Raw genomic sequence first — 14,630 nt, 5'->3', positions numbered from 1 at the left:
TTAAAGCTGCAGGCGGACCACTCCTCGTGGGAAGGTCCATTTCACTGTAGATTTCTGTGTATTTTGCAGCCGGCCTGCGTGACTGAACAACTGGTCTTTGGACTTGAAGCTCGCTCCCCACCCCCCCCACCGCCACGCCCTTGTGACTTTTCTCAAGATATTCAAACCGATTACTTTTAGGTTAGGAATACTAATATGGCTGGTATTAACTCTCGGAATTGTGCTCTTTATTTACAAATCCCCCAAAGCTGCCAGAGCCATAAAATGCTCGTACATTAAAAAAAATAACCCATAATAAATAAATTACAAATACGAAGCTCCGTGGGAAAGGGACCAGATCCTCACCGTTCCTTCTAGGACTGCAAAGGTGTTGTTAATTTCCTCAGGTGGAAATTAACAACACACACCCCCACCCCCACCCCCCAGGACAGCGTCTATTATCAGCTCCCAAATTTTCTTCTTCTTTGCCGTTTTAATTTTTCAGCTTCCTCCGCCAGTCCCTTCTCCTGCTCCCTGGCACACCGAGGCTCGGTGCTTGCCCCTCCGGAAAGCTCCCTTCAGTCCTCGGAGTCCGTGGCAGAGGACGGCAAAGCGACAGATAAGCCGACTCAGATAAACCGAGGCGCGATTTCGTAGAGGGAGCCCGGACTGCCTGTTTTCAGCAGCCGCCTGTTCTCGGCTTCCAGCTGCGCGTAGCGGCTCTGAAGAGATTGGTTGGCCGTCAGCAGCCCGTCCCGTTCCTGCAGGTCAGAGCGAGGGGTTTAGAGAAGAGGGCATCAGAATGGTGGGGAGGCTGGCATGCATCCCTGTTCTGACCCCCCTCGTCCCACACCAACACACACTCCGAGTCAAAGATAAGTTACGGCGTTTAATTAACAGACAGACAGGTCCTTGGCAGCAACCCGGCACAGACAAGCTTGGGCAGCAATAAACACAGATAAGGCTTGGCAGCAATACAGCCTGCCAAGTTTCTAACAATGTTCTCCGACATTCGTTCCTGTGTTGACTTCCGCAAGAGGGCCATGTACACAAGCAGTCTTTTTATAGTCTGGAGAGGAGCCTAATGACCACCAGCTGAGCACAATTACCTCCCGTAATTGCGTAATTGTTCCTAACGCCTATTAGCTCTTCAATGACGGTATTATTCTTTTTCTGGCCTTCAGGTGCTTTGGAGAATAGCTTGACCCCCTCCTCTCTGTGACAATCTTCAAATATTGGAACTCTGCTATCATGTCTTCCCTGGTCCTTCTCTTCACTAAACCAGCCCTGCCCAGTTCCTGCAACCGTTCGTCGTATGTTTTAGCCTCCAGTCCCCTAATCATCCTGGTTGCTCTTCTCTGCACACTTTCTAGAGTCTCAGCATCTTTTTTGTAGTGTGGTGACCAAAACAGTGTATGCCACAGTCGTTAAACAAGCCAGTGGTTCTCTACAGGGCCAGTTGGGCCAGTAAGTGCCTTATTTTCGAAAAAAATGTGTTCGTGGTACTATCAGATACCGCAAACGGGCTGGGGAATTCTGGGAAATGAAGTCCACACACCTTAAATGTGCCTGGGATTGAGAAAAGCCACGATTATTGTTATTTCCCCCGTCCATATCCTCACCTTTTCCAGCTCCTTCACCAGTTCCAGGAGCTGCTTCTGGGTTTTGCTGCAACCATCCTCCGGCCGTCCCTCCTGCTCCTCAGCTGCTGGGCTGGCCTGCTCGGTTTGGGTGCTGGCATGTTTGACCGTCCGGTTGCCGGGGCTGCTGGACAAGGAGACCATGGGGCTCTTGCCCTGTTCCCATCCTGGTGGGAAGAGAAACATTTCTTCCTCTGAGCCTGCAAGAGGATAAAAGACGAGGTCTCGTACGCTCAATCCAGATTTTCGGAGGCAGGAGATGCTCTTGGGATGACCCTCGCATCTTTGGCCTGGTGCAGAGGTGGGTTCGCACCGGTTCGGTAGAACCGGTTTGTCAAATCTACCGAACCGGTTAGAAGAGGTTCCACCAGTGGACCCGGAAAGCAGGACACACCTACAGAAGAGGCTCCAAAGTTTTTTGAAACCCACCACTAACACACACACACACACACACACACACACACAAACAAACACACATAGACTCACACAGAGAGAGAAAGAGAAAGAGGAAGGAAGGAAGGAAGGAAGGAAGGAAGAAAGAAAAAAGAAAGAAAGAAAGAAAGAAAGAAAGAAAGAAAGAAAGAAAGAAAGAAAAAGTGAGAGATGAAAGAAAAAAGAAAAAAGGGACAGAGAGACAAAAGGAAGGAAAGAGAGAGAGAGAGAGAGAGAGAGAAAGAAAGAAAGAAAGAAAACACATGGCCAGCAAGCCACTCCCACAAAGGAGGCCACACCCACAGAGTAGGTTCGAAAATTTTTTGAAACCCACCACTCTCTCTCTCTCTCACATACACACACACACACACACACACACTCAGAGAGAGAAAGAGAAAGAAAGGAAGGAAGGAAGAAAAAAAGAAAAAAAGAAAGAAAAAGTGAGAGATGAAAGAAAAAAAGGAAAAAGGAACAGAGAGACAAAAGGAGGGAGAGAGAGAGAGAGAGAAAAAAACACATGGCCGGCAAGCCACTCCCACTAGGTCACATGGCTGGCAAGCCACTCCCACAAAGGAGGCCACACCCACAGAGTAGGTTCGAAAAATTTTTGAAACCCACCACTCTCTCTCTCTCTCTCTCACACACACACACACACACTCAGAGAGAGAAAGAGAAAGAAAGGAAGAAAGAAAGAGAAAGAAAAAAAGAAAGAAAAAGTGAGAGATGAAAGAAAAAAAGGAAAAAGGAACACAGAGACAAAAGGAGGGAGAGAGAGAGAGAGAGAAAAAAACAACACATGGCCGGCAAGCCACTCCCACCAGGTCAAGGCTGTGGTTGACCTGGGGGGGGGGGCTGGGGGGGGCTGGCTGACTGGGTGGGTGTGGCCAGTGGTGTGGGCGTGGCCAGCTTGACGCCACTCACCAAACTGCTGGCCCGAATTTTCCTCTGGCCGAAGCGACTATTCTGACCGAGGCTTCCCAAGAGCATGAAGCAAACTCCCTGTTGTCCCGACAAAACCTCCTTTATTAATTGACTCTGAATTCTGCTCCTTCACCTCCAGCCAAGTCTTTCAAGGGAGGATTTACAATCACAGACCTTATCTGGCTTGGAGAGCTGCCAGGACGATCTCTGCAGAACATGGCAAGGAGTCTCGGAGAGTCACGAACCAATGAAGCGAACTAATGGTCTCCTGCAAACTCCACTCCCCTTTCGCTCCTCTTTTATTCCCCCTGGGAGGGGCCATTCATCGTCCACCTGTGGCTTTACTCCAACCCTGTTCTTTAGCTCTTCCCTTCCTCTGGCAGCTCTGCGCATGGACACACTGGGAACAGGCTCCAGCTGTTCTTCTGCCTCACTGATGCCTGACTCTGAAGGCAGCTGATAACTGCCGGACGGCCCTGGCCCCCTCTCTGCCTCCGACACAGAGCCCTCATCCGAGCCTTTCCCAGACTCCAGGACTGGCCCAGGTTCCTCCCCAACCCTCCTCACTGTCTGAATCTGCTGCCAGCTGCAATGGCTGCTGGTGGGCCACAACGGCAACACGGGCTGACCCCTTAAATTTTCCAGGACTGCCCTGCAGGCCAGATCCCACCACATTGCAGGCCCGCGGGCCTTGTGTTTCACATCCTTGGCTTACGATCACAAATTGGGTCCAGAATCTCCATCACTAGGCAACGTGGTTGTTAAGCGAGACGTGCGTGCTTATTTTTTTTTTAAAAAGCCTTTTTTTTTTTTACCCTCAACGGCCCATATACCGGAGCTGGGATGGTGACTCATAGCTAGCGTGGCTGTGGATGCGCGCGGAGTGCTGTCGGAGGAGGAGGAGGAGGAGGACGGTAAGCGGCGAGTGTGACACTCCACCTCCACCTGGTTCTTGCAGTGCTTGTGGCAGATCATGGCACAATCTGGAGAGGATCACCAAAAAAAGAAAAGGAAAAAAGGCTTCAGATCAAAGCAATGAGAAGATTAATTGTCACCCACACACCCCCAATGGCTTCTGTTCCCAGTCCTCTCCAACCTGGTACCACAACACCCATGGTGCTGGGCAAGGCACTTTTATTCCTTCAGTACTAAGGATGCACATACACAAATACACATTTTAAAATTTAATTTAATAGCTGGAGCAGCGAGGTTGGACACTGAGCCAGAGCACGCAGTTGTGGTTCATTGGTCCCAGAGTGTAAAGGGAGAGTATCTTTTTTTCCTCCCCTCTGTGCCTTTTTTTTTTCCGTGTGGGTGTATGTAATTTCGTGACCTGACAAAAGGGCGAACGACAAAACCGCGCCCAACTAAACCGCGTCGCTAAAACCACGACGTCATCAACGCGCCGACAACAGCGCGTCGACAACAGCACGTCGACAGAAGGGCGATTTAAGTTAAGGTAAGGGTTAGGTTTAGGGTTAGATTTAGGGTTAGGGTTAGCGTTACGTTTAGGGTTAGGGTTAGTGTTACGTTTAGGGTTAGGGTTACGTTTAGGGTTAGGGTTAGGGTTACGTTTAGGGTTAGGGTTAGGGTTACGTTTAGGTTTAGGGTTAGGTTTAGTTTTACAGCGTGCTTCTGTCGCCGCGCTGTTGTCGGCGCGATTCAGCACTCATTCGTCAGAGCGCTTTAGAACACGCGGTTTTGTCACCGCGGTTTATTCGGGCACGGTTTTGTCGTTCGCCCTTTTGTTGGTGAACCATGTAATTTACCTCACGATATCCCTGCGGTGTTGATTTACCTCAGGAAGCTCCTGTTTGTCTGACCACCCTAGCTGAGTGCACATGTAGATTGCAAATACATTGATTTATATTTCAAACACTGAGCTGGTGTCAGCATCTTATTCAGACACCGCAAAAATATGAATTTTCAGTTATTGTTAGCATCGTTCTCCAATTTATTATAGGCTCCCGGGTGCTCTTAGAGCAGCCCCCGCCCCCAAAAAATTTTTTTGCGGGGGTGGGGGGCAACTTTAAGACTTGTGGACTTCATCTCCCCGGCTGGAAAATTCTAGGAGTTGAAGTCCACAAGTCTTAAAGTTGCCAAGTTTGGAGCCTTCTACTCTAGATCTTGGTTGTTTTCTTGCGGACGTTTCATTACCAAACTAGGCAACATCATCAGTGCTGGAAGGATGCGGGCTTTGCTCTAACCCTTAACCCCATTTAACACCCATTGGCAGCTGTCCCAATTCGGGGGGGTGGGGTGGGGTTTAGAGCCCTCCCACCTCATTGGATTCGGAAAAGCAATTGTGCTGAGCCAACAGGAGCCCAGCAGAGGGCGCACTCACCCCTGCATCTGTATCCCTGCTTGGTGACTCCCCATATCTAAGGAAAGAAAGAAAGAAAGAAAGAAAGAAAGAAAGAAAGAAAGAAAGAAAGAAGAAAGAAGAAAGAAGAAAGAAAGAAAGAAAGAAAGAGAAAGAAAGAGAAAGAAAAAGAAAGAAAGAGAAAGAAAGACGGAAGGCAAGAAGGAAGAAAGGCAGGAAGGAAGAAGGAAGGAAAGAAAGAAAGAAAGAAAGAAAGAAAGAAAGAAAGAAAATGGGTTAGTTTAGGTTGCAAGACCCTCCCCCCCTTGAGACCGCATCTGGAAGGATGCAAACAGCTGGGTGAGCTCTGCCAGCCATTACTTGCGCGAACAGATAATTTTATTTTCATTTCCCTGTGGCTTCCTTTCCCAGGGTTTTATTCCCCATCTGAAATATACATCTTGGTTACGGAGGTGTCCCCGTTTGCAGTCCCCAGAGTTGGCTTCCAACAGGAAGGTTAGGATGGCTGGGGAATTCTGGGAGTTGGTCTCCATCTTTTCACTCCCTAAGTGTGAGGAGCAGTGTTTAAGACTAGTGTTTGTGCCTACACAGGGCAGCCAGATAACGGGAATAAAACATCCTTGGAGATCCTCAAATCACACCTCTTCTGAAAAAAAAAATAGCATGTTCCTAGTCCTGATGGAGGGCCTAGAAGTCTAGCAGAGTAGTTCTGGAAAGAACTACTTAAATATGGGGGCTAAAACATATGAAGAACGGTTGCAGGAATTGGGTATGTCTGGTTTGATGAAAAGAAGGGGGTGACACGATAGCAGTGTCCCAATATCTATGGGGCTCAAGAAGAGAGGATCATCAAGCTATGCCCCTAAGCCCCTGGAGGCAGGACAAGAAGCAACTGATGGAAACTAACCAAGGGGAGAAGCAACCGAGAACTAGGGAGAAATGTCGTGACAGTGAGAACAATTAACCAGTGGAACTACTTGCCTCTAGAAGTTGTGGGTGCTCCAACCATGCAGGATTTTAAGAAGAGATCTGATAATCTGTTATAAATGAATCGGTTTGTTTGAAATTGCACAGGGTGTCCTGCTTGAGCAGAGGGTTAGACTAGAAGATCTCCAAGGTCCCTTCCAACTCGGAGGAGGAGGAGAGAGTCTAGCTGCAAAGTTTCCCTTCTACCACTACTGCCTTCGGGGTACGGGGGTCCAACAATGGGCAATCCTTTCAGTGGTCTTTATTTCTTAAGTTGTGCGAAAACACCTCTTGATATTACATTTCCAGCAGTCATTTCGGCCAAGGCAAAATGGGGTGGGGGGGGGATATCGGGAAAGGTCCGTAAACTCACAAAGCCACTGCAGTGGTCGCAGAAGGTGGGTTTCTTAAAAGTGACCTCTTGGAAATCGTGCAGGACCACCAGGCCCATCTTGGAGAAGATGGCGCAGGCCCTCATGAAGTACTCCGAGAGGTTCTCTCGGTTCCAGGTTCCTTCCCTGTGATGAAGAGAGACAGTTTGGTCTAGTGGTTAAGGCTGGAAGCTGGGAGTCTAGGCGTTCTAATTCCGCCATGTCCAGTTGAGTGACTATCGGCCAAACCACCAGGTGACCGTGAGCTCCGGCCCTGCCTTAGAGATGAAAGCCAGCTAGGTGACTTTGAGTCGATCACCAGGAGACTGGGAATTCTAGTCCCACCTTAGACCTAAATGCCAGCTGGGTGACTTTGGGCCAACCCCCAGGAGACAGGGAGTTCTAATTCCACATTAAGCATGAAAGCTGGCTGGGTGACTGGGTCAATCACCAGGAGACTGGGAATTCTAGTCCCACTTTAGACCTAAAATAGCAATAGCAGTTAGACTTATATACCACTTCATAGGGCTTTCAGCCCTCTCTAAGCGGTTTACAGAGTCAGCATATCGCCCCCACAGTCTGGGTCCCCATTTTACCCACCTCGGAAGGATGGAAGGCTGAGTCAACCCTGAGCCGGTGAGATTTGAACTGCCGAACTGCAGATAACAGTCAGCTTGAAGTGGCTGCAGTACAGCACTCTAACCACTGCGCCACCTCGGCTCTTAAAATCCAGCTGGGTGACTTTGGGCCAATCCCCAGGAGACAGGGAGTTCTAATTCCACCTTAAGCATGAAAGCTGGCTGGGTGACTGGGTCAATCACCAGGAGACTGGGAATTCTAGACCCACCACAGGAATGAAAGTCAGCTACACGACTTTGGGCTAATCACCTGGAAACGGTGAGTTCTAGTCCCACCTTAGGCATGAAAGCTGCCTGGGGAATTCTGGGAGTTGAAGTCGAGACCTCTGAACATGTTGCGAAAAGACGAATTTAAATTTCTTGGGTATAACTGGTTGCTACCATCCTGAATTGTATGTTTAGGCCACGGGTTATATTCTGCCTCCAGCACTCATAAGCGCCTAGAAACCACATGTCAAATCGTACTCGGTGCCTACACCCACTGATTCTTATCCTGCACTCTTCTCACAAAGGGGCTTTCCCTGCTTGGAAAAAAAAGAATTATTTTTTTTGTTCAAGTTTGCAAAATGAAATTGGCTGTCCCAAACATACAACGCCTTAGCATTATCTCCTGTTTGCTGTCATGTCTGCGGGATGCGATGTGCCTCTCCCCGTTGAGTAAGACGGAGTTAGGTCATCCTTAACAAGTCCTGTCTTGTCCCCTGATTCCATTGCTGTCGGGACGGGCAAAGTCTCCGGGTTTGCTTGTTTCTGCCACAGTTAAAAAAGTCACTGCTGTTAGGGGAATCATGCAGTCATTAAGTGAATCTGGCTTCCCCTATTGACCTTCCTGGGAAGGTCCAAAAACGTCTATCAACTGACCAGTGGTGGTATTCAATTTTTTTTTTACTACCTGTTCTGTGGGCATAGCTTGGTGGGCGTGGCAGTGGAAGGATACTGTAAAATCTCCATTCCAAATCTTCATATCTTCCCCACTCCCGGGGAAGGATACTGTAAAATCTCCATTCCTTCCCCACTCCCGGGGAAGGATACTGTAAAATCTCCATTTCTTCCCCACTCCCGGGGAAGGATACTGCAAAATCTCCATTCCTTCCCCACTCCCGGGGAAGGCTACTGCAAAATCTCCATTCCTTCCCCACTCCCAGGGAAGGATACTGCAAAATCTCCATTCCTTCCCCACTCCTGGGGAAGGCTACTGCAAAATCTCCATTCCTTCCCCACTCCCGGGGAAGGATACTGCAAAATCTCCATTCCTTCCCCACTCCTGGGGAAGGATACTGCAAAATCTCCATTCCTTCCCCACTCCTGGGGAAGGATACTGCAAAATCTCCATTCCTTCCCCACTCTCGGGGAAGGATACTGCAAAATCTCCATTCCTTCCCCACTCCCGGGGAAGGCTACTGCAAAATCTCCATTCCTTCCCCACTCCCATTGAAGGATACTGTAAAATCTCCATTCCTTCCCCACTCCCGGGGAAGGCTACTGTAAAATCTCCATTTCCTCCCAATCAGCTTGGACTCGGGAGGCAGAGAATAGGTGGGGGCGGGGCCAGTCAGAGGTGGGATTTACTGGATCTCCAAACTACTCAAAATTTCCGCTACCGGTTCTACAGAACTGGTCAGAACCTGCTGAATACCACCTCTGCACCTGGCCCCCTAGGAGATTGCGACCATTAGTAAACAGATGCTGGTTCTCAAATGCTCAGATTTTGATCACATGGTTGTTGAGGTCCTCCTTCAATGGTTAGTGCAAGCCTGGTGCTTACCGTTCTCTTTCCAGGCCATAGAAGGAGAAAGGGAAACTCATCGAAATGGTCTCGAAATCTTCCTGAGAGATGCAGCCCCGTTGATCAGGGTCGTAATTCTTGAACACAGACTGTTGGGAAAAGAGAAGGGTAGAAACGCAGAAACCATCAAGACGCAAAAGTCTACAGAGAAATTTATTGGCTAACTAGCCGATAACGCGGCATTGTCCAGGTATTGATTTATAGGGGGGAAATGTCCAGACCGAATGTTCCCCCTTACCAGAGGGAGCCCCCTTATGGAGTACTGTGAAGCCGTTAACCACGGCAACTCTACTGCGCTGTACAGTAGAAGCTATTTTAGGGCAGTACAGTAGAATCCATTTGAAGGCACAACAGGCTGTATCTTAACAGAACACAAACCTCGAGGGGTTTTAGGGGTGTCTTACACCCACAATATTTGTTTCCAGAGAGTAAAATCATTTGTGTACCAAATTTGGCTGAAATTGCTCGAGGCGTTCCAGAGTTATGCTGGAACGCACACACGCACATACGCGCACACGCACGCGGGCACACACACACACACACACACACACACACACATTTTATATAGATAGATAGAAGAGTAGAGGTACAGCTCAGGGTTGAATGGTGGGGTTCTTGCTGCTCTCTCAGCTTGGTTTTCTTGGAGACATTTCATGACCCAACTAAGTAACGTCATCAGTGTTAGAAGGGATTAGTGGGGTTTATTCTCTATTTGTCGGAAGCCAGCTAGAAATATTACAAATGGGGATTGCCCGACCGCAGGACTGTGCCACTGTCATAACTACAGGTAGTCCTCGATTTACGACCACAATTTAGCCCAAGGTTAAACGAAACATTGGTTAAGTGAGTTTGCCCCATTTTACCCCTTTTTTTTGCCAGCCTCGTGAAGTGAACCGTTGCATATGTGAAGATAGTCGTTCACACGGTTGTGAAGTGAATCTGGATTCCCCGTTGCCTTGACTTGTCAGAAGGTCGCAAAAGGGGATCACGGGACCCTGGGGACACAGCAACCGTCGTAAATATGAACCACTTACCCAGCCTTGGAATTTCGATCAGATACTGCAACGGTTCGTAAATGTGAAAAATGGACTTTTTCCCCCCAGTGCATCTTAACTTCCAATGGTTATTAAACAAATAATTGTAAGCTAAGCTACTACCTGTAATTTTCACTCAGGGCAAGTGGCTCAGTTTCCTAGAAATTGCACGCTTTTTATGCATGCAAAAACACGCTCTTCAGCTACCACCAATTTCCGCTTCAGCACTTTAAAAATCTATCTGGGGGAGTGAAATAAATATTTGAATTTCATTTTGCCCTGTTTCTTTCCTCCCCACATCCTCTTTTCCCCAAATCTGTGACCTACATGCTGTTCTCAATTTTCTCTGCATCCCCAAGGTTGGGGTGCAATACTGTATAGATTCTCCACACCCCTAAATCTCCTACACAAAGTACGTGTGGGCCTGGCCAGGAAAATTCCTTATTTCTCCTGCAGTGATTTTCAAAAGAATTGCAGCTCTTGAGATGCAAAAAAAAAAAACCCAGCTAAACTGTAGTAGATCGGAGAGAAAAAAAGTTAAATTATTCCGTCTTTGGCAATGCTGAGGCTGCTTGAAAAAAGTCACCCCAAACTTCTTTGATGTTTGTAATGGTCTTCGTGGAGATCTGTTGAGTTTATATAAAGGTAAAGGTTCCCCTCCACGTATGTGCTAGTTGTTCCCAGCTCTAGGGGGCGGTGCTCATCTCCGTTTCAAAGCCGAAGAGCCAGCGCTGTCCGAAGATGTCTCCGTGGTCACGTGGCCGGCATGACTCAGTGCCAAAAGCGCACGGAAGGCTGTTCCCTTCCCACCAAAGGTGGTTCCTATTTTTCTACTTGCATTTTTTTACGTGCTTTCGAACTGCTAGGTTGGCAGAAGCTGGGACAAGTCACGGGGGTTCACTCCGTTACGCGGGGCTAGGGATTCGAACCGCCGAACTGCCGACATTTTCTGATCGACAAGCTCAGCACCTTAGCCACTGATCCACCCTAGGGTTTATATAAGAGCATCTTAAACCATCATTTGCTAATTTGACATTATTAGGCAGTACTCCCCAGGGACCTGGCAACTTTAGGACGTTTGGACTTCAACTCCCAGAATTCTCCAGCCAGCAAAGATGTTTGGACTTCCAACTCCCAGAATTCCGTGTGCTGGTTGGAGAATTCTGGGAATTGAAGTCCACATGTCTTAAAGCGCCCTACAGTTTTAAGGCGCTATTTAGCAATATGGAATATGAGTTGCTGGGGACGGGGACGGGGGGGTGGGGCTTGGATTGTGGACCCTTCCCTGCAAGCTAACGAATCCTGGTGGTGGTGTTTGCTTCTCTCCTCTCTCTGTCGCCATGCGCAACCGTGTTTTCAGCAGCATGTTTTATTTGTAGAAGAGGATGTGGTTAAAGTGGCCGGATCTAAGCGTCTTCCTTTAACAGAAGAGGGGGGGGCTGGGTGGAAAAGGGGAGGAGAAAAACGGGAACTGGACATGGCTTCAGGGGGGAGGGGGCCGTAGGTACAAATTGGGGCCACAGTGCAGCAAAATGCTAGGCTCACTGATGTGCCCCAGATGGGGTTTGAGAGGGAGAGATGGATGATGTTACCTACTTTGGTCAAGAGAGTACCACGAGAGCACCAAGGACTGTACAGTCGTCACGAGCCTCCTCCTCCTCCTCCTACACTCCACAACCCCCCTTCCTTCTAGCACTGATGATGTTACCTAGTTGGGTCACGAAAGGTCTGCAAGAAAACTACCAAGCTCAGAGGGCACCAAGGATCCTTCAGTCATCCTCCTCCTCCTCCCATTCTTCCTTCCTGAAAACCTCCCCTCCTTTCTAGCACTGATGATGTTACCTAGTTGGGTCACGAAATGTCTGCAAGAATACCACCAAAGCTCAGGGAGCACCAAGGATCCCTCAGTCCTTCTCCTCCTCTCTGCAACCACCCCACCCTCTAGCACTGATGACATTACCTAGTTGGGTCACGAAACACCACCAAGACCAGAGGGCACCACGGAGCCCACAATTCAACCCTGGGCCACGTATGTTCTCTTTTCTCGATGGCTTTGATGGTCTTACCTCCACCATCTGCTGGACGTGCCTCTTGACAGAGAGACGGTCCGGCTTAGTAGCTACTCTGGGTGCCCACTCCACAACTACAGGGGGCTTGAACTGGGTAGATGGCTGTGAAGGGGGAAAAAAAGGGGGAGAAGAGAGATTTAAGAAACAAGACTTCCCTGAGTCTTCCTCAGGGAAGACTCGGCCCATCTCCAGGCCTTTGTCCTCCTCTTACCAGCAATTTGAGGCAGCGAGGTTCACGGGAGTACGAAAGGGCATAAATTTCCTCCTCGGAGTAGTAGAGGTCCAAGGAGAGCTGGAAAGCAAGAAAGCATTTTAGGTTCCAAGTTTTTGTGCATCAGTTCTTAAGTTTTAGGATTAACATCACTGGTTTTGCATTAAACATAACTGAATGTTTCACTGTCATTGAGCATTATGTGTTCAAATTACCATTAATATTATTTCATTTGTAACCATCCTTATTTCCATAAATTCATAATTATCTATCAAATAACAATAAGCCTTTAAAGTATTATAGCATCACCTATCTCCAAGGAGAAAAAGCGAAGATTAGAACAAGGACTTCCCATTAATTTATAATACACATTCCTATTTTCAATTGACCATAATGTCACCAATCATCCAGAATTCCAAGAATAGTTTCCCATTATTAATTATTAATCCATATAGTGGTTAAGTATTTCAATTCATGTATATATCAATTATTCCTTACATCATCATTGATCCGTTTAATATACAAAGATCTTGTAACCAAACGACATGCTTGATGAAATGGAGGCTTTAAAAAACACACCATGCACTCCATTCTGAGAGGGGCTGGACCATATTTTGGGGTCAACAGCCCCAGGCCTGCCAGAACAGCCAGGTTTTAGTGCAGTGATGGCGAACCTATGACACGCGTGTCAGTGCTGACACGCGTAGCCATTTGGGGTGACACGGACAGGATTTCATGCGATTCATCCTCGGCTCCTGCACGGCCGCCGAGGATGAAAGAATCTGTGCTGGAGGAACGGGGGGGGGGGGAACGTGTGATCTCCCCCGCCCACACTCACTTACTGTATCGCCGCCGCCCCTTTCTGAGCGCAGGGGCTGCTGGTAAGGCGTGCGTGCCGTGCGCACAAACGTCATCAGCGCGGCGAGGGAGGACCCGCAGGAGAGGAGCGCGGGAACAATGCGCGCCTCTCTCCAGTCAGGCCGGCACAGAGAGTCTACTCCTGGGACTGTCGGTTACGACCGCACCACAGCAGGGAACAGCGGAGTGCCAACGGGAACTGTGAGCGCCATTATACATTTTTGTAGTTTAAACTATAAATTGCGCAAAATTATGTTTTTGTCGAAGTGACACACAACGCGAGTTATGCTCGATCTTTTGCCGATTTTTGACACACCACGCCAAAAAGGTTGCCCATCACTGTTTTAGTGGCTTTACGGAAGGCCGCGAGAGTGGGAAGGGTCCGGATCTCTGCGGGAAAATCGTTCCACAGGGCCGGGGCAGCTACAGAGAAAGACCTCCCCCGAGTAGTCGCCAACCGGCATTGCCCGGTTGACGGTACCCGAAGGAGGCCCAATCTGTGCGATCTTATAGGTCGTTGGGAGGTGTGTGGCACGAGGCGGTCCCGTAGGGGGTGACTCCACGCCCTACAGCCTCCTGCAATGCCTGTCCTCATTACGACACTACAGTCCTTCTCTTAACCCGTGATACTGCAGCCTGCCGCCACCTTGACCGGCGGGTTCGAAATGCCCATCCTGGTAAAGAGTAGACCGGGAAGGATGGGAGTTGTAGTCCAAATGGGCCTGTCAGACACCAGGCTCCTGATCGAGTGAAGATGCCCTATGCGGCCTGTAGTCTCTGGTTTCACCTTGCCTGAGTTGCTAAGCAACATCTGCATCACCGTGCTCCGTGGCCCCGCCCACACTGGCTGCTGCTAGGCAACCAGGCATCCTGGGTTAGGGCCGACTGGCTGCTAGGCCCGTATTTCTGTAGCAGGGGAGTCAATGCAGCCATTTGGGGGACTGAGTCAACCCAGTAGGCTGGGAAAAGCAGGCCGGGCCTCTTTTGCCTGTAGTGGGAGGCGGTTGCTAGGCAACCCTGCAGCTCTTGTAAACTGGAGGAGAGGTTTCTAAGCAACGCCACAGGTTGGAGGCCTGTGGAAGAGATGGCTGCCTGTTGTTGGTTCTCCCGGGGTCCCAGCAAAAGGAAGCGTTTGAAGGCCTGCCACCCTCTGCACTTCCCCACCTGAGGCCATGACTGACTGTGTCAGACAGCATATAAACCAGTGTTTCTCAACCGTGGCAACTTGAAGATGTCTGGACTTCAACTCCCAGAATTCCCCAGCCAGCGAATGCTGGCTGGGGAATTCTGGGAGTTGAAGTCCGGACATCTTCAAGTTGCCACGGTTGAGAAACACTGATATAAACAATATAAATATTCATATAAGTAATATGATAGGGCACACTGTCCTGGTAGGGACTTA

The 14,630-nt window shown here is 48.9% G+C and overlaps 1 protein-coding gene across 3 annotated transcripts in view; it reads right to left on the bottom strand.

Annotated features, from left to right (window-relative positions):
* Window positions 1–205: 205 nt before the first annotated feature.
* Window positions 206–14,630, bottom strand: part of RASGRP4 (RAS guanyl releasing protein 4) — a 34,335-nt gene continuing 19,910 nt past the window's right edge. The window contains exons 10-17 of one of the 3 annotated variants that reach the window (XM_032228660.1): window positions 12,371–12,451; window positions 12,157–12,261; window positions 9,036–9,145; window positions 6,635–6,779; window positions 5,317–5,353; window positions 3,788–3,955; window positions 1,602–1,819; window positions 206–740 (exon numbers count right to left, since the gene is read on the bottom strand). In XM_032228660.1, the coding sequence (XP_032084551.1) occupies window positions 609–740; window positions 1,602–1,819; window positions 3,788–3,955; window positions 5,317–5,353; window positions 6,635–6,779; window positions 9,036–9,145; window positions 12,157–12,261; window positions 12,371–12,451 (996 nt within the window). In that variant the 3' untranslated portion in view covers window positions 206–608. The remainder of the gene's footprint in view (window positions 741–1,601; window positions 1,820–3,787; window positions 3,956–5,316; window positions 5,354–6,634; window positions 6,780–9,035; window positions 9,146–12,156; window positions 12,262–12,370; window positions 12,452–14,630) is intronic. The other 2 variants (XM_032228662.1, XM_032228661.1) reach the window with 2 other exon arrangements.

The sequence above is a fragment of the Thamnophis elegans genome, chromosome 12 (assembly GCF_009769535.1).
Source record: "Thamnophis elegans isolate rThaEle1 chromosome 12, rThaEle1.pri, whole genome shotgun sequence".
NCBI classification, from domain to species: domain Eukaryota; kingdom Metazoa; phylum Chordata; class Lepidosauria; order Squamata; family Colubridae; genus Thamnophis; species Thamnophis elegans.
Note: the sequence above shows the minus strand (reverse complement) of the source record. Positions and strands in the feature narration are given on the sequence as shown.